At 36.9% G+C, this 20,828-nt stretch overlaps 1 protein-coding gene across 1 annotated transcript in view; it reads right to left on the reverse strand.

Annotated features, from left to right (window-relative positions):
* The window catches only part of LRRC69 (leucine rich repeat containing 69), a 140,071-nt gene that overhangs the window by 17,867 nt on the left and 101,376 nt on the right, over positions 1–20,828 (reverse strand). Inside the window, exon 9 of the mRNA XM_069086579.1 lies at positions 5,125–5,226. Coding sequence (XP_068942680.1) covers positions 5,125–5,226 — 102 coding nt within the window. The remainder of the gene's footprint in view (positions 1–5,124; positions 5,227–20,828) is intronic.

Genomic DNA, 20,828 nt, shown 5'->3' on the forward strand with positions numbered 1-20,828 from the left:
ATGATTACTCATAAGACTCTCTACACCGTTTAATAAAATAACAATATTTCTACTATCAAAGAATTTGTGAGCAACTGTGGAAATTGTTTTCCCACTGCAAAAAAAATAGGACCTGAGGATATGAGTGAGAAATTGTCAAGAAGTCTTTCCAGGTGTGTTGAAGTGATCATTCCTGATATCATGGAAATAGGCCCAGTAATCTTTTTTTTTTTTGCTTTTTGGAGGGCAGTTGGGGGTAAGTGACTTGCCCAAGGTCACATGGCTAGTTTTTGTGTTAAGTGTCTGAGGTCATATTTGAACTCAGGTCCTCCTGACTCCAGGTATGGTGCTCTATTCTCTGCACCATCTAGCCGCCCCTAGGCCCAGTAATCTTTAAAAATCTTGACTGTAGAAGTTCAATGATATTAATAATATTTTTGTATGTACCCTAAGAAACAACTATTCCCAGGGACCATATCAACCAATAAATCAATCACTCAATCAACAGGGATTTATTGAATCCAGTATGTGTCCTTGTTGTTCTTGGTTTAAAACAGACACACACAGTGACCTGGAAAAGGTCCCTGAGACACCACTCCATTGGTTATATGGAGTTGTAACTCAGAGTTATAACTCAGGTGGAAGTGTAGACTCACAAAGCCTTGAAGCTGCTAAAAGAGTTGTTAAAGATCAAGGAGATCATGTACTTAATTGATGAGGAAACCAGATTAGAAAGGTGAAGTGGTTTCCTCCACCTCACCCCCAGATCACACAGGTAGGTCTCCCTGACTTCTGATATCAGAATCCAGGTCTATCATAAGCCATTCAACTCTATGAAATAACAATAGACTCAGTTTAACTGTTTTAGGCAATTAATGGTATTAGCTCCATACAATTTCCATGGATTCTACCATGACCTTCTTCAAAAACAAAGACTATTGCAATTAATTATCACTAGGTTGGGGAATGGGAAGAGGGCAGTAAAAGGTTTTTAACTTAGGATCCAAGAAAATTTTTTAATGTTTTTCTAACTGTATTTCAATATAATTGGTTTCTTTTATAATCCTATGTATTTTAATGCACTAAAAGTCATTATTCTGATCCATAGATTTCACCATACTTCTAAAGGAATCCATGACACAAAAATGATGATGAACCTCTGGTGGAAGGAAAAGAGAAAAAATTGGGTGACACAGATTTTAGGGAAGAGTGAAAAAAATTAAGCCTATCCAAGGTATTATTAAGGTGACATTCCCAATGACAATAATGTTATTAACCACACTCATTATGTGGCTGCTGCTACATCTCCATGAGCAAACTGAAGGGAAGAAAACAAATTTTTGCCTGGATTGACTAAGTTCATCTACTTTGGTTTCTCTGGGTGGAAATCAAGCCCTATGTAAATGTCCCAAAAGTACCACATGCCATTTTAATAATGTAAAAGTTGGTTTGCTTAGGGACTTTTCCCCCTAAGGTGGAAATCTTCCAGCATGATTAATGTAGCACAGATCATATTATGTTAAAAATCCTTGGTTATATACAAGAAACATTTCATTCATTTGCCAAGGTCAAACTTAAGCAATTAAAAAAACAATAACAACAAAAATATAATGGGGGAGGGACATGGGAGGAGAAAAAAGGCAATACCCACAGCAGACCATTTGGTTTATGCAACTAAGGTCTCTAGAGCTCCTCATAGGATCTGCTTCATTTCCATTTCCCTATTCCCTACTGCCTTAGCCCTCCCAGTGAGCCATCTTCTGAGAAAATTGCCTTTGTACAGCAAAGCAAGGGTCATTGAATTCCATAGCCCTTTCAGAATATACGACTTCAGTACACTATTCTTCAATAGCATAGCCTCCTACCCACATAAAATCACTTCTAAATAGTCACATGGTTGAGATCATCCTTTCTGAATGAGGTGCCCCTTCCCACAAATATTACCAGGTGTCTCTTGGGCAGCACTCAGTTAAAGGATTACAGTCACCTTGTATTTAACCACTTACAGATATAACATTGCTGGAGGGGTTGCCAAGATGATCTTTTAGCTACAAGAACTCAGTGGATTGCTTGTTCTATAAACTTGGATCAAACTGAAGGGCAATTAACAGTTCCTGAAGGATTCACCCTAAAGCAGCAGATGTTGGAGGAATTTGCTACACTATTGGGGACCAATAAATGGGTCACAAGTGAACATAGAGTTCACTTTTTCCACTTTTGATTTCTGAAAAAAAAAAACATTTCTACTGCACTCTGTCTGTCTCTTCATAAGTCTTACATCACCTATTATTCATATTACTCTACAACTTATAGCTGCCAACTTGTTACTATGGGAGGAGAACATATACTGATACACCATATACTGTTAGAAACTTAATTAACATTTATGGTTTGGGAAGGAAACTGAAAGATTCTTACATAAAGTAAGACATTGTTGGGCTTGATCCAGTGATATATAAGCTACACTGGGGAAAGAAAAGGAAAAGGAAATCTCTTCACCAATTAAAGTTCCGTGAAATGTTTCAGAGTGTAGGATTTACCTAATTCTAGAAAAAAAAAAATGTTATCCCAATGAGCTTCAAAAGCAAATTACTTTTAACAGACAAACAATTAATTTCTTTTTAATAATTAATTCTCCATTGGACCAGAAATAATACCAGTGTGGGGAGTAGTGTATAGCATTTTATACTGAAAAGTACCATTGGATTTGGAGTCTGAGGAAGGCACTGAGTTCAAATCCTACCTGTTCCAATGACTACTTACATCACTGAATACATACTTTTACCTCCTTTGTCTATACTTTCTCATCTACAGAATGAGGGGTTTGGATTAGATTGTCTGTAAATTTCCTCCCAGTTTTAAGACTATGATCTCATATTACAGGGAAGTAGATTTGGAAAAATTTTTTAACAATTAGAGCTGTCCAAAAAAGGAAGGAGCTGACTTATGGCCTAGTTAGGTACCCAATATTTAGTTAAATTCCATTTGTCAAGGGCATAATATGCTCAAGGAACTGTTATTGACACTTGGAATACAAAGACAAAAATAAAATTGTCTCTGCCTTCAATGAACTAACATTTTACTTGGGGAATTCAACTTGCAAGTAAATAAGTAGGAGGAAAGCATTAACAGCAATAATAGGTAGCATTTATATGTTAAATTAAGATTTGCAAAGTGCTTTACAAATATTATCTTATTTTATCTTCACAACAACCCTGGGAGGTAGGTACTATTAATATCCCCATTTTACAGATAAGGAAATCAGTGCAAACAGAGTTTGAGTGACTTGCCCAGGGCTGCTCAGCTAGTAAGTTTATGATGCCACATTTGAACTCAGTTCTGCCTGACTCTCAGTCTAGAGCTCTATTCAGTAAGCCACCTAGCTGCCTCTGAAGAATTCAAGAATCAGGCATTCTGAGAAGGTGGCACCAGAATAGAACTTCAAAGAAAACTAAGAGTTCTGAGATACAGCGATGAAGAGGGATGGCCTTCCAGGCAGGAGGAATGATTCCTGAAGATAAATGAAAGAATGAGATGGCATACTTAGTTTGGGGAACAGCTAGTATTCCAGCAAAACAGATTAAAGAGAATAATGTGAAATAAAACTGAATATCAAAGATGGAGCCAAGTTGTAGAAGGAGAGAGAAAAGTCAGAGAAGACTCCAAAGTCATCAACCTGAGGGAGTCAAAGAAAGGTGGTGCCCTCCACAGAAACAGAGAAATGTGAAGGACAGAAAGGTTTAGGAGGAAAAATCAATTCTTTTGTTGACATGCTGTGTCTGAGATTCCAGTGGAACATTTAAATGGTTGCAACTATGAGACTGAAAAATTCAGGAGAAAGATTAGAACAAGCTATATAGATTTGGATGTCATATGCCTAGAGGTTATAATTTAACTAAAGGCACCTAGGTCGTATAGTGGATAGAGTACTGGACCTGGAGTCAGGAAGGCCTAAATTCAAATCTTGCCTTGGACTCTTAATAGTGACCCTAGACAAGTCACTGAATCTCTGCTTGCCTAATTTTATCATTGGTAAAGTGGGGATAATAAGAGCATCTACTACCTCACAGGGTTGTTGTAAGAATCCAATGTATAGCTCTGTGCATATCCTAAAGGTGCCATCTAAAAACTACTACTTACTATTATTACTACTATATCTTAGTTAATTAAAAACATAATTACTATTACTAGTTTATCCTTTGAGGACTAGCCAACTTAAGTTGAGAGAGACATATCACTCATATTGGAATTCTATAATACAGTGCTACATAAAATTATTTCAGTGACATGTGTTTGGAGTTCACAATATGTACATTATAGCTATGGTACAGAAACTTTTTCTGCAAATTCAAAGACAACAGCAAATGCTGTCACAAACTTTTTGAAAAAATACATCCTAGGTACTATTTCAATTTGGAAGAGGTTACAAGTATTCAAAAATGCATTCAGAAATGGAAAAAAGAAAAAAAGAATATTTTGTGGTCAAGGAAGAAAGATAAAACCACAGGATTTTAGATTCAGAACTATGAAGAATCTCATAAATAATGCAGTCCACCACCCCCTATCATTTTACACATAAGAAAACTGAGGCAAACAGGGCTAAGTGACTTGTCCAGGGTCACACATCTAATGTGTCTGAGGTTAGATTTGAAATAAAGTCCTCCTGACTCCAGGCCCAGTGCTCTATCCATTGAACCACCTGGCTGTCCACCTGAGCCATAGAAGATGTTTAATAAATATTGGTTGACTGGGCCTAGTATTCTCTCTGCTACCTGTAATCACAAATAAATAAAAAAGACAGTTCCACACTCAGCAATGTAATTTTAAAGACAAAGCTCACTTAATGAAAAGGGAAATGTATATTCAACTGGAAAGCAGAAAAAAATCTCTTTGGCAAAGCCCCTCCTCTTAAGAAGGATATATAAGGGCCCCTTATATAAGGGCCCCTCTCCTACTTCCAGACCCAGAACCCTTCTAATCAGTGACTGCTACTGCTACCATTTCCTCTACCTGAGGACAAACAAATACTACATCATATTGACCTAGAATGGATTTATATTTTAGCATTTGACAAGATTTTTTTCCCTTCTTAAGGCAGTTAATTATATTTACATAAACATTAATTTAAATCATACAACTATTCACCTTCAGAGGCAAAACTTCCTCCCTCTGCTCCATAAAAAGTGGCAATCTTTTCAGAAATGGATTTTCTTCACAATAGAATTCTCTCAGCCTCATCCGCCGAATCTTGCAAAACAAAATAAATGTTATTATCAGATGCAAATGTGAAGTTAGTTTCCAGTTTTCAGCGTCTCAGATACAGCATGAAATTGGAACTGATATGCCATTTGAATGTTTGAAAAGGAGAATGTAACTGAACTGTTGATTTTGAAATGCTCAAGCTCATCCAGCCCAGTGGTTCTCAAATCCTTTTGGTTTCAGGACCTCTTGACACTCTTAAAAATTACTGAGGACCCCCTAGAGGGCTTTTGTTTATGTGGGTTACATCTATTGATATTTTCTGTGTTCAAAATTAAAATGTCTTCATATTCTTATGAAAATAGTTTTGACCATAGGGATGCCCTGAAAACTTTCTGTCCCGACTAAAATGGACAATTTTTCTTCTGAGCATTTGTTCATACATTTCCCAAACCTAGAATGGGTTCTTCAGCACCTCCACTTCACTGCACCTACCTCCTCCTACTGAAATCCTTCCTTCTGTTCAATGCCTAAATCAGATACCACCTCCTTATAGGAACATAAATTTTAAAAAAATCTAAGATTCTTAGAGCTCATTTCATTCCAATCTCCTAATTTTACAGATGAGGAAACTGAAGTCAGGAAAGTTTAAGTGGACCCAGATCCTCCTGCTTCCAAATCCAGAGTTTTCTCTACTGCATTATTTAGCTCATTCTTATCCATAAAGCTTTGCCTACTCTTTCATCTCTCTTTGGTACCTCCTGTATATTTAATCGAAAATAAAACATATTTGTGTACGGGTGTACCAGATTTTTAGCTCCATGAAGACAAGGACTGTATTGTTTAATTTTTGTACTGCCAGTACATTACTGTTGTGATGTGAGTAAGTGCTGTTGCTTGAATTCATATCTTGTTAAATAATCAGACATTTGTATAAAGATTAATCTAGCAACTCTACAATGGATTTGAAGGAAGAGTGGAAGGAAAAAAAAACAGATTATCAGGCTATTATCACAGCCTAGGCAGGTGGTAATAAGGGCCTAAATTAAACTGGTGTCCATGAAAAAAAAGGAGAAAAATGCAAGAGATTATAGAGAAAAAACAGAAAAGAGTATGTACCCTGACATGACACCTAATTAGACATGAAAGTGGAGGAAATGTAAAGAGACAATGATGACATAAATGTTTCAAAGACACGAGAATGAGTGTCTGGCTGTGCCACTAGCCCACCTACTAGAAGCTTTTCCCAATTCCTCTTAATACTAATGCTTTCCCTCTTTAAAATATTTCCTGTTTATCCTGTGTTATAGAGCTTATTTGTGCATATTTGCCTGTGTTCTCCCCATTAGAATATGAGCTCCTTGAGGGCAGAGACTGTTTTTGCCCCTTTTTATGTCCCCAGCACTTAGCACGGAGCCTCTTGGCACATAGTAGGTACTTAGTAATGTTTGTTGACTGAATGACAAAAATAGAGAAGGGATAATAAATTAATAACAATAATAATAAAAATACCTTCCATTTATATGGCATTTTAAGATCTTCAAAGAGCTTTAAACACAAATAAAGTTGCTTAATAAATGCTTATTGGTTGATTAATATATCATTTCATTTAACAAAGAAAGGTCAGGTAACTTTCCCATGGTCATACAGCTAGGAAATGTTAGAGGGAAATTTCAAATTCAGGCCTCTCTGGAATCCAAGCCCTCTGAATTACACCACCTTGTTTTGTTTCCCTTGAATACTTGGATGCATCTGTGCAGTCTCATCCCAGTATATACCCTCTACCAGTGCAGCTTGTAACCTTTTAGCACTTTCTTATTCTGCACAGTTTTCATTCATTTCTTTCACCAAAGTCCTCAAGGAGTGTCTAACTAGTACACACAGGCTATCTTCTATTGCTTCTAATAAGGTTATTAATTTATTGTTAACTGTCCATACAAGTGGGCATGTCTTTTATTCTTTGTCCATGACAGCATGCCTCCTTTTCTGCTTATACCTAATCCCGCTTTCCTTCATGTCAGTTATCACAATATCGACATTGATAATATGTTTTTACCTGCTTACATCTATTCACTGTTACCTTTGGGTTATTTACAATTCTAGATCAAAATTACAGAGGGAATAGATGACAGAATAATTTGGAGAACACATCAAAGGCCTGAAAAGAAAGCAAATATATTACAATAGTGATGATGAATTTCAATTATCTAGACATCAACCAGAATTCTTCTCTTCCAAAATAAAAGTAGTTGCTTTAATGGTCATTTCCTCTTTCCAAAGGTTAAGGATTCCACAAGGAGGAACTTCTGGATCTGATTCTCAACAAGATGAATATGGTTTCAAATCTGGGCTCAGATACTTAGCACCACACCCAGAAATAACTGGCCGTGTAACCTTGAGCAAGTTACTTAACCCCAATTGCTTTAAAAAAAAAAAAAAGATGAATATGGTTTCTAGAGTTAAAAATAATGCGAATCTTGTGACACAGTAACCACTCTGTGGTGTGAAATGCACTAATTTGGGGAGAACAGACATCAAAGGAAATTAAGGAAGATTTGACTGAGAAAGGTAGGCTTGAGTAGCCTAAAATTCAACAAGGCAGGTCAGCCCAAGAAGAATGAGATGCTCTCAAGAACAAAATTTTAAAGATACAAAGATACACTTCTAACAGGAAGGAAAAAGAGTTGTCATTTAAAGGACCCAAAGTAGTTGCAAGGGTAAATTCATCCACTAATTTCACTTTTTAAGAGACACAGAAAAAATTTTTTTAAGATAAGTGAATATAAAAGTGGGGGTGGAGCATAACACAAGAAAAATTATGTCAGGAGTTCTAAAATTCAGAACGTCCTGAGGCTGGAGAGGAAAACTAAGGACAAAAAGATGTGGGAGGTGGAGGAAGGAGTGAGAGATTGTGTATCTTGGGTAAAACAGGATGATCTGAGAAGGTTTAGGACCCCTGATTAAGGTGGATAACATGATGAGAATGGAGAATGGAAAGAAGGAAGAATTCTCCAATTCTAAATATGTTTGTTTTCTCTGCCAAGGAAAATGATCTTTGGCCTGGAAAGGACAAAACAAAAAAGATCAATAAGGCACAAATAGCCAAAATAAGTAGAAAAATAGTAAGAGGGTATCTAGTGGCTCTTTTAGAGTACTATGAGAAATCATTAGTTCTCTTTTGTATTTAATAACTAATTATTGTATTAGGATCAAGGTTTTTCCTCTTTTCTACTGCCTCATTCATAAATTAACCAATGTGGGAAATCTCTCTTAAAGACTTACTCAGGCCAAGATCTAATCATAGAGTAAAAGAAATTCCAAGTTTGGACTAATGGATACATTCCTGCTCATTATTTTTGCTCAGACTTGATTCTCCCCTTTCTTAGACAGGTGATATGGAAATTGATATCTCTTTAACCAAGACTTGGGTGATACAAGTCACCTACCCCAAGACCCTCATTATAATACAGCTCACCTCATTGTAATATTCATTTTATTATTAATTGTTAACTAATAAGAATTGATCACCACTCCTCAGGAACACTGATTCTTCAAAGAGCATATAAACTGTGGACCCACCACAACAAAGGGTCTTTTGGTCTAAGAGAGAGAGCCAAATGACCACCCTTTTATTGAAAATGCTGACATTATTAATAAAATGATTAAATTACCCAGAAACTATGGCAGTTGAACCTTTGTAAACACCACAGTATATATCAGCAGACTTTAATAAACTACATCACAGGGTATTGAAAGAACTGGCAGATACCATGTTTGGCCACTGTCACTGATGTTTAAAAAGATCACACAGAACTGAAAAAAATGCCCCAGGATTACATAAGGACAAGTATGTCAATTTTCAAGAGAAAGAAAAGAATTAATCCTAGGCAAAATTCCCACAACATATTATTAAAGAGAGGGTCAGTTAACATCTAAAAAAAAGGAAATGATGACCAAGAGACCCCTGTATTTTCATTTTTAAAAAGTAGCTAATGACAGACAGACTTAATTTTTCTTTATTTATGGTTACTAGATTAGTAGATTATGAAAAAATTATAGATATAGTTTACTTTGATTTTCACAAAGCATTTGGTAATGTCTGTCAAGCTATTCTTCTGAATGAAATGGAAAGATGCAGCCTGAACAATAGAACTACTAGATGTATTCATTATCTGCTACCACACTTTAGCTGCTTTATCTCTTTTCCTCTTTGGCCCCTTCTTCCATTGGTGAGTACTTCTCAGAATCTCCACTTTGAGAAAGAGTCCAGACCAGCCATCTCCCATTCTGTAGACTTCGCTGTCATGCTTCTAGCACCCCCGCTATCAATTTTTAGCTCCCTTATGACAGGAAAAATTGAATTTCTATTTCATGTGAAATAATCTTCAGTCACTAATACGTTAAAATTATAGGCACACAGGGTCATACAGATGAATGCCACATGAATGGAGAGTAGAAAGGTTGGGAGAGGCTCTGACTATGTAGGATTTGAGAGAAGAGAAGAGGAAAGTTTGATTTTTTTCCCTTGCCTTTGGAGTGGTAGACTGCATAAGGAAACAAGAAATATTAAAGTTAAAAGGTGGAAAAACAGAAGAAAATGTAAGGTATAGATCAGTCAGTCAATAAATATTTATTATATACCTACTATGACAGTATTATACTAAGTTTGGAGGCTACAAAAAGAGGCAAAAGATAGTACCTGCTCTCAAAGAGTTCACAATTTAAAGGAGGAGATAACAAGCTAACAAATAAATACAAACAAGGTATATGTAGTATAAATAGGAAATAATTAGGAGATGGAAGGTTTTAGAATTAAGAGGGCTTAAGAAAGTCTTCCTGTTGGAGACAAATTTTTTTAGTTGAGACTTAAAGAAACAAAAGTGAGATATCTCATATCAAAAGCAACTCATCTAGAAAACAGATGGAGAGATAATTTAAGAATTATTGGACTATGGGGCGGCTAGTTGGGGAAGTGAATAGAGAACTGGCCCTGGAGTCAGGAGGACCTGGGTTCAGATCTGGCTTCAGACACTTAACACACACACATACACACACACAAAAACAAAAAACCTATCCGTGTGACCTTGGGCAAATCACTTAACCCCAATTGACCTACCTTTCCCACTCCAAAAAAGGCAATAAATCAATTAATTAATTAAATAGCTTGGATGTCAGAATTGGAGAAATCATGAAAATAAACTGTCCACTTATATTAGAACCAAAGGGTGAAGTGAAAATAGAATCTACCGATCATCTCCTGAAAAAGCCTCCAAAATGAAAACTTCCAGGAATGTCACAACTGAAAACCAGAGTTTTGAGGTCAAGGGGAAAAAAAAACCTGCAAGTAGCTAGAAAGTGTTCAAGTACAAAAGAATCATAGTCAGAATCATATATGACTTAGAAGCTACCACTATAAAGGAGAAAATGTATTATGATATTACAAAACATATATATGTATATGATTAAGCATAACTTTCCAACAAAATTGAATATAATCCTATGGGAGAAGGGGATGGATGAAGCTTGATTGAAATAGAGGACTTCCAAGATGGAAAGAACAGTTAAGTAGAAACTCTGGAATATAAACACAAGAGTCAACAAAAACATAAAAAAAAACTTGGGGTGTGGTAATTATAGGTGAGCAAGCAAAAGGAATTTTTATAACAATAAAATATTTACATTTTAATAAAGGTGGGAATTAAATTAAACAAGCACCTCTTCAGAACTCTGCTGTCATTAAAGGTCATAAAGTCAAATAAGACAGGGAGTAGTTTTTGTTATGTTTTGGTTATTTTAAAAGAAAGGGAAGGAGCAAAGATTTGTTAGGGAAGAAAATGAAGGAAGTATAACTTTTGAAACTATTGTTTTGCACAATGTCAGTACAATCTTATTTCAGGCTTAGTTTAAATTTCCATATTTTTTTTCAGAAGGCATAGTACAAATCTGAACCAAGATTTTGAGAAAACTAGGACTAGAGCCAGCTTCTGTTTGTGTTTTCCAATCTTATCATAGATTTAAAATTATTTAAGGTGCTCAAAAAAGAATAAAGAAAATATACAGACTGAAAATGAAGGAATAAAACAAATGCTTAAGGTGACTCTAAGAGTTGTAATTAGCAACAAAAAATGATAACATCAAGAGAAACAAACACAATAGAAATTATAAAAAAAATTGAAAAATTTTAATGTATATACATCAATGGGAACAGAGAGAGCTTGGGTTTGAGGAGGTCCTTAATGAAAATATGAGAAGGATATGGATAGGTTCTTGAAAACCCTGTACTATTTATAGAATAGAATTCTTACATCCATTTCTCCAGTAAAACAGTTGATTAAAAGGTGCAGAGGTTACAAAGCCCTGATGTGTTCATTGATTATTGATTTTTAAAGCCATTTAATTAGTAGAGTTAAACACAGTGTTAAAGATTCCCTGTAATCAGACATTCTCTATGCACATAGTACAATCATACAAAATTCTATGATAAATGTCAGACACAAATAACTCTATTCAGTAATCCTCTGGTTTTTAGTATTAAGTGAGAAATAAAACAGGGAGATGTGTGTTTGCCAGTGTCCATCCTTCTTATTAAGGACAATCAGAACAAAATTCAAATGGAAAAAAATAAGACCCCTATAGAAGATAGAGTTCTTTGCATGTTATTAGCCTCAGGAAAAATGGAGAAAATCTTTCAATCAAGAAAAAAAATATTTGGAGTTCCATTGGGTTTTTATTGTGATAAATGAACAAAATCAGGATTTTTGCCAATCATCCTTTCTGAAATGTAAAAGCTCAGTGGAAATTCTCAACTCCACATTCACGTGTGTACAATAATCCAAGTCCCAAACAAAACATAACCTCTCAACCATTCACTAATTAACAGAAAGTCAATTCTTCCCTTGTTAAAATAATTTTTTTAATTTTATTTTTTAAATATCATCCCTAATCAACTGATCCTGTGTCCCATATCTATGTATACATGTACACATATATACACACTCACATATGTATTTATACACATATAGCCTCCCATATAAACATATATATGTATGTATACATATATATTCCCTTCAACTATACTAATACTGAGAAAAGTCTCTTGAGTTACAATTATCATTTTTCCATGTAGGAATGTAAATAGTTCAACTTTAATAAGTTCATTATTATTTCTTTTCCCTGTTTGCCTTCTCATACTTCTCTTGCTTCTTGTATTTGAACGTAAAATTTCGTATTCAACTCTAGTTTTTTCATCAGGAATGCGTGAAAGTTCTCTATTTCATTGAATGACCATATTTTCCCCTGAAACATTATACTCAGTTTTGCTGGGTAGGTAACTCTTGGTTTTAATCCTAGCTCCTTTGACCTCTGTAATGTCATATTCCAAGCCCTTTGATCCCTTAATGTAGAGGCTGCTAGGTTTTGTGTTATACTGATTGTGTTTCCACAATAGTAAAATAATTCCTTCTTGGTTGCTTGTAATATTTCCTCCTTGATCTGAGAACTCTGGAATCTGGCTATAATATTACTAGGAGTTTTCTTTTGGGGATCTTTTTCAAGAGGCGATTGGCAAATTCTTTCACTTTCTATTTTACCCTCTGGTTCTAAAATATCAGGGCAATTTTCCTTGAGAATTTTTTGAAGGATTATTTCTAGGTTCTTTTTTTGATCATGTCTTTCAGGTAGTCCAATAATTTTTAAATTCTCTCTCCTGGATTTATTTTCTAGGTCAGCGGTTTTTCCAGTGAGATATTTTACATTGCCTTCTATTTTTTTTTCATTTGTTTGGATCTGTTTAATAGTATCTTGATTTCTCATAAAGTCATTAGCTTCCATTTGCTCCAATCTATTTCTGAAGGAATTATTCTCTTCAGTGAGCTTTTGAAATTCTTTTTCCATTTGGCCAGTTCCGTTTTTTAAGGCATTCTTCTCCTCATTAACTTTTTGAGTCTCTTTTGCCAGTTGAGTTAGTCAATTTTTTTAAGGTGTTATTTTCTTCAGTCAGGTTGTTGACTCTCTTTTCATGATTTTCTTGCATCATTCTCATTTCTCTTCCTGGTTTTTCCTCCACTTCTCTTACTTGGTTTTCAAAATCCTTCTTGAGCTCCTCCATGGCCTGTAAGCAGTTCATATTTTTCCTGGAAGCTTTTGGTGCAGGAGTTCTGACTTGTCTTCCTCCCATTCCATGCTTTGATCTTTTTTGTCCCCTAAAAAGGAATCTAAAGTTGGATTGCTGTGCTTGCTTTGCTTCCTTTGCTTGCTTATATTGCCACTCAATTATTTGACTTTTGAGCTCTTTGCCATGGTAGAACTCTGTTTCCAGGGAAGAGAGCTTTGTCCCAGATTGTTGGGGTTTTTGCAGCTGCCAGAGCTATTAGGAGGGAGCTGTCTCTACAGCCCCCACAATCTCTGGCTCACTGGTCACACACCTCAGGATCACCGCCTGAGACCATGATCCAGATCTAGGCAGCTTAAAGCAAGAGCAATGACCCTCTAAATGGTCACTTGGCCCCCGTACTATCCGCAGGCTGGGAGCTCTGAAGCAGCCACATGAAGGCAGCTGCACAGCTGCCATGCCTCTACCACTTCTCCCTCCAGAGACATAGGGCAGACAATGCCTCCATCCCACCCCCCACCCCAGTTCCAAAAGAGTTCTACACTGACCTTTTACTTTGTCTTTGGCATATATGGGTTGATATTTCTGGTAACTGCCACAGCTGCTGGGGATCCACTCTCCCTAAGTTTGCTCTAGCCACTGCTTGTCAGGGCTGCCCTGGGGCTAAAACTGCAGGCTCACACGGGGCTGAGCTTGGCTTGCAACATGCTGCGATGGACCCTTCCTGCCAGCCTGCCAGGCTGCCTTCAGCAGGAGATTTGTTTCTCTATGTCACTTTGTGGGTTCTGTAGCCCTAAAATTTGTTTAGAGTCATATTTTATAGGTATTTGAGGTGGTTATGGGGGAGCTCATGGAGTTTTCCCTGCTTCTATGCCACCATCTTGGCTCTGCCCCTGTGTTAGTCTGTTTTTTTAAGATGTTATTTTATTCAGTCAGGTTTTTGACTCTCTTTTCATGATTTTCTTGCATCATTCTCATTTCTCTTCCCAATTTTTCCTCCACTTCTCTTACTTGATTTTCAAAATCCTTCTTGAGCTCCTCCATGGCCTATAACCAATTCATATTTTTTCTTGGAAGTTTTTGATGTAGGAGTTCCGACTTCATTGCCTTCCTCCCATTCCATGCTTTGATCCTTTTTGTCCCCAAAAAAAGGAATCTAAGGTTTGATTACTCTGCTTGCTTTGCTTCCTCTGCTTTCTCATGTTGCCATTCAATTACTTGACTTTTGAGCTCTTTGCCATGGTAGAACTCTGCTTCCAGAATGGAGAGAGTGTTGTCTCAAATCACTGGGCTTTTCACAGCTGCCGGAGCTATTAATTGGGTGCCCTCACTGCAGCCCCTACAAGCTCTGGCCCACTGGCCACACACCCCAGGACCTCCACCCAAGACAGCAATCCAGATCCAAGAAGGTTAGAGCAAGATCAATTACCTTCAGCCTGGTTGCTTGGTCCCCCTACGATCTGCAGGCCAGGAGCTCTGGAGGCAGCCATGCCAGGCAACAGCTGCAGCCACCATGACTCCACCACCTCTCACCCCAATAATTTCTAAATTAGAATCTATATTTTTTATTACTCTGTGGAACTGGTCCCTCTTGGTTAGGGACACTTTATCTAAGTTGAGAAACATTTAGCGTGCTCCTATTTTGTGCTAGGCACTGGGAAAGATGCAAAGATGATTAACACATGATCATTGCACTAAAGGAGCCTAGATACTAATAAAAGAGATCATGTATGATCACAATTAGCCATCATACAAATTAACACAAAGTGAATAAGAGCACTGATGATTAAAAGGAAGAAAAATTATACATTAGGGGGAACAATCAGGATTAAGGAAAGTTTCATGAAGGAGAGAGCATTTGAGCTGTCTTAGCTCTATTATTTCAAAAATGTATAGAATGGTACTCCTGTCTTTTCCAATTTAACTGTTTTAGTATAATGCAACCTACAATCAAACATTCTCTATGCTAACACTTATTGTTGCAAAGTTATATAAAATTGTAGCCCAATTCACATTTTCGGCATGAAACTCTTTCTAGCCTCCCTTTGCCACTGTTCTTTGTCATATATGTATTTCACTCTCTGTAATTAAAATTTGACCTCATTTCTTTTTTGGTTGACTTAGAACATTATAACATGCCTTTACTCTATAGCTATGTTGACTCTAGCAACCACTTCATTTCTAAGTAATATATAAACTGTCTTTTATGCTTGGCTTGCTTAACAGTAACACTGCAAAGACCTGCCAACAGATTTTGGGTTTTCCTCCAGATAGTCCTTCCAAAATAATCATAAATTGTCCTGGTTCTGAAGTTGATGTCATTCTCTTCCATCCCTGGCACCTGAATTACTGCATAAATGTCTCCAGGCTACCAAAACATTGAAGGCAGCACTTTTTTGTGGTAGAAAGAAACTGGAAACAAGCCCTTTGATTGGGGATGGCTGAACACATTGTGATATATGAATGTAATCAAATATCACTGCACAGTAAGAAATAATGATCACAAAGAGGTCAGAGAAACTTGAGAAAATTTGTATAAAATGATACACAATGAAGTAAGCAGAGCTAAAACACACACATACACACACACACAATTTCCACAAGAATGTGAAAATAACCATAGAAGAAATCAGAACTCAAATCAGAATACTGATAAATACTGAATGCAGATGATTGAGGCAGACTTCTGTTTCTGTTGCCAGATCTTCATCTCTGTCTGGGGTTGCACTTCAGGAGTGTCTCCTGGACCCTTTCCTCTTTTCTCTCTATGCTCTCTCTTTGTTATCTCACAGAACTTAAAATTCTCATCTCAGTGGAGAAGAATCCTAAATCTACATATCCCATCCTACGCTCACTCCTGAATTCTAGTACCACATCACTAATTAATATACATCGACTGAATATCCTATAGACCTCTCAAACTAAATCTGTCTAAAACAGAATTCTATATCTTTGCCCTCTTCCTTCATCACCAGTTTATGTTGAGGGAACCCTTATTCTTCCTGTCATCCTGATACACAACCTCAGAATCACCCTCCATTTTTCCCTCCTTTTTCATCCCATATATCCAATAAATTGCCAAGCTTTATTAATTTTGCTGCCACAATATGATCCCATCTGTCTCCTTCTCTACATTTACATGGTCATCACCCTAGTTAAGATGCTCATTACCTCTCACCTGCACTTGTTTTATTTGTCTCCATTTCTCCAATCTTTCCCTTCTCATCCATCCTTTACATAATTGCCAAAATAATTTACCTAAAGCATATATCTGATCATTTCACTTCCTGCTGAATAGTCTCTAGATATTACTCTGCTTAATATTTAAAGCCAAGTACAACTTGGTCCCAGTCTAAGTTCCCAGGCTTATTGAACATTATTATCTTAAACATTCTAGCCAACTGGCCTACTACCTGGTCCTGTATATGATATTTGCATTTCCTACCTCTGAGGATTTACACAGGCTGTCCCCTCTATCAGGAATGTATTCCCTCCTCACCTCTACTTCATAGAATCCCACACTCTCTCCTTACCTCCATCTCATAAAATCCCTAGCTTAATAAACTTATCCTGATTCCACCCCAGTTGCTACTGCCTTCTTTCAATGCAGAATAACTTTGCATCTACTTTGTATTTATTTCAGTGTATGTGTAATATACTGTAAATTTCATCAGTGTCTGTTTTATTTTTGCATTTGTATTTTGGATTCCTAGTTCAGAAGTGCTAATGAGAGAAGATGAGAGCTTGAGTTAGGGTGGAGAGAAGGGTGCACATATGAAAGATGTTGTGGAGATGGAATTGATAAGACTCATCAAGATATGTGGAGTGAGGAAGAGTGAGGAACACACAATGACCAAAGCCTGTGAACTTTGTGCCCAATGAATTATTTGAAAAGTAAGTGATTATATGGGAGTTCAGCAGGGAAAAAGAAAACTATAAGCTGCTATAGACAGAGAATGATTCACAGAAAAGCTAATATTTGAACTAGGCCTTGATGAGAATAGACATCAGGAAAAAAGAGGAGAAAGGATTTCAGGCAGAAGGATATTATAGGTAAAAAATAGGAGAATGGATAAGGAGGAAGAGGATGATGATGATGATGATGATGATGATGATGATGATGATATTTATATAGCACTTTAAGGTTTACAAAGAGTTTTACAAGTGTTATTTCATTTTATCTTCATGACAATCCTGGGAGGAAAGTGCTATTATTATACCAATTTTACAGATAAGAAAACTCAAGCCAAGAAATGTTAAGTGTTTACCTAAGGGTCACAATCACTTAATGTCTGAGATGGGATTTGAACTCAGGTCTTTCAGCACTATTTTGTACCACCTAATTGACCTTCCATTGTCTTCAAAGTCACTTCAGGGGTCATTTTTTTTCCAGAATTTATTTATTTTTAGTTTTCAATATTCATTTCTGCAAGATTTTGAGTTCCAAATTTTCTCCCCATCTCTCCCCTACCCTCCACCCCAAGATGGCAAGCATACTGACTACCCCTTGCCCCAATCTGCCCTCCCTTCTATCATTGCCCCATCCTATCCTCTTCCCCCCTACTTTTCTGTAGGGTAAGATATCCAATTGAGTGTGTGTGTTATTCTCTCAAGCCAAATCCAATGAGAGTAAGGTTGACTCATTTCCTTTCACCTCCCTGCTCTTCCTCTCCATTGTAACAGCTTTCTCTTGTCTCTTTTATGAGAGATAATTTACCCTATTCTATCTCTTCCTTTCTCCTTCTTCTAATATATTCCTCTCTCATATTCTAATTTTAATGTTTAGATATCATTCCTTCATATTCAACTCACCCTGTGCTGTCTATGTATACATACACACACACACACACACACACATATATACACGTGTGTGTATATATTATTCTAACACTGAGAAAAGTTTCATGAGTTTCAAATATCATCTTTCCATGTAGGAATATAAACAGTTCAAATTCAATAAATTCCTTAAAATTTCTCTTTCCTGTTTATCTTTTCAAGCTTCTTTTGATTCTTGTATCTGAAAGTCAAATTTTCTGTTCAGCTCTGGTCTTTTCATCAGGAATGCTTGAAAGTCCTCTATTTCATTGAATGTGTATATCTTCCCCTGAAGTATTATGCTCAGTTTTGCTGGGTAGGTGATTTCTTGGTTTTAATCCTAGCTCCTTTTACCTCCAGAATATCATAGTCCAAGCCCTTCAGTCCTTTAATGTAGAAGCTACTAGATCTTGTGTTATTCTGATTGTGTTTCCACAATAATCAAATTGCTTCTTCCTGACTGCTTGTAATATTTTCTCCTTGATCTGGGAACTCTGGAATTTGGCTATAATATTCCTAGGAGTTTTCTTTTGAGGATCTTTTTTCAAGAGGTGATTGGTGGATTCTTTCAATTTTTATTTTACCCTCTGGTTCTAGAATATGCTCTTTTTTGGATCATGGCTTTCAGGTAGTCTAATAATTTTTAAATTATCTCTCTTGGATCTATTTTCCAGGTCAGTTGTTTTTCTGATGATATATTTCACATTGTCTTCTATTTTTTCATTATTTTGGATCCGTTTTATAATATCTTGGTTTCTCATAAAGCTTCCATTTGTTCCATTCTAATTCTGAAGGAATTATTTTCTTCAATGAGCTTTTGGACTTCCTTTTCCATTTAGCCAATTCATCTTTTTAAGGCATTCTTCTCCTCATTGACTTTTTGGACCTCTTTTGACATTTTAGTTAGTCTATTTTTTAAGGTGTAACTCTTTTAAGTATTTTTTGGGTCTCCTTTGGCAAGCTTTTGACTCATTTTTTATTATTTTCCTGCATCACTCTCATTTCTCTTCCCAATTTTTCCTCTAATTCTCTTACTTGATTTTCAAAATCCTTTTTGAGCTCCTCCATGGCCTGAAACCAATTCATATTTTTCTTGGATGCTTTTGATGCAGGAGTTTTGACTTTGTTGTCTTCTTCTGGTTCTATGTTTTGATCTTCTTTGTCATCAAATAAAGATTCTATGGTCTGATTTTTTCCCCTCTGTTTTTTTCATTTTCCCAGACAATTACTTGACTTTTGAGCTCTTTGCCCAGGTAGAATTCTGCTTCCAGAGTGGAGAGTGCTGTGTCCCAAATTTCTGGGATTTTGCACAGCTGTTGTCAGAGCTACATATAGGCACCTGTGAGGACTCCCTTTCCACAGCCTCTAAAATTTCTGCCATGCCAGTACTCTTCCTCACTCCAGGACTGCCACCCAAGACTGCAACCCAGATCCAAGTGGGGCAAAGCAAAGGGATCCTGCCTCAGCACCAGCAAAGAGATTCCTGTAATTCCCCTCTGATCAGCCACCTGATTCTCCCACCATCTGTGGATCTGGAGCTCCAGAAGCAACTGCTGCTGCTGCCACTGCCACCTACACTGTCACCTCTGTTGCCCTGGGGGCGAGGACCAGACCAAGCTCTTCTCTCACCAGGTCCAACATAGTTTCCCCATTGACTTTTTACTTTGTGTTTGTCATTTGTGGGTTGAGAATTCTGGAAACCATCACAGCTGCCAGTGATTCACTTCCCTCTCAGGGGTCATTTCTGAGGGTGTAACAATCTAATGAAGAGGTTCCTAGAAGGTCCTATGGCATCCAGAGCCTAAAGACTATCTTCAGATGCGAGGACCTATTTCCTTCATGGCAGTCCATGTTATAAAGCACCCATTCCTTGAGAACATTCATTTCCGGGCACCTATATGTTATTGCTGTTCTTTGTCCTTTTTCAAAGAAGAACAAAGACATCATAGGATGATATCTGTTGACTCATGAGTGAATTAAGTGACTGATTTAAGTGAAGCAGAGTTGCACAAAGTTGTCAACCTCACTCTCTCTTCTAGGGTCATTGAAGTCTAGTAGGAAGAAAAAAGTTAGGACAATTGGCAATGACCTGTGATGCAATGGATGCCCTGGCATCTTTGAGACTTAATCAAGATCTAAGCACTCCACAGCACCTGCTTCAGGCACCTTCATGGACAATGGAACAAATTGTTCTCATTGACTTGCTCCACCAAGGGAAGTCTTCACATGCTTGGGGTAGATATTCCGTTAAGTCACCAATGGGTTATCCTGAGGTTACCTAAGGTTACCCTAAACCTGCTGCGCATGCTGTAGCTTTTTGGAGCCACGAGAGAGGTGGACAACAAAGGTGGATGAACACTCTTGAAAAGGTCTCAGTAAGTCCAGAGTTTCTAGTTCTCCCTGAACACCCCATAACCCTAATGTGAGTCATTTATTAAACTCATTGGAGAGGAAGGAAAGTGACCTGAAAGTATACTGACCTGGAACAAGATTTGGAAAGAAAACAGCCTGTACTTTACAGAAAAGAGATAGTTGATAAATAATGGGTAGAAGGAATGTTTGGCAGTGGTAGTGGGTACTAGGCTTATGCCAACTCTTTCTGGCCTTATTAATCAAGGGGAAAGAGAAAGTAAGAGAAATACAGAGACAGAGAGAGATGAATTCAGAGAGCTAAAAAGAGATAGATAGATAGATAGATAGATAGATAGATAGATAGATAGATAGA

The sequence above is a fragment of the Petaurus breviceps genome, unplaced genomic scaffold (genome assembly GCF_028583685.1).
Source record: "Petaurus breviceps papuanus isolate PSGF00001 unplaced genomic scaffold, PetGlider_PUasm1.0 179, whole genome shotgun sequence".
Classification (NCBI taxonomy): domain Eukaryota; kingdom Metazoa; phylum Chordata; class Mammalia; order Diprotodontia; family Petauridae; genus Petaurus; species Petaurus breviceps.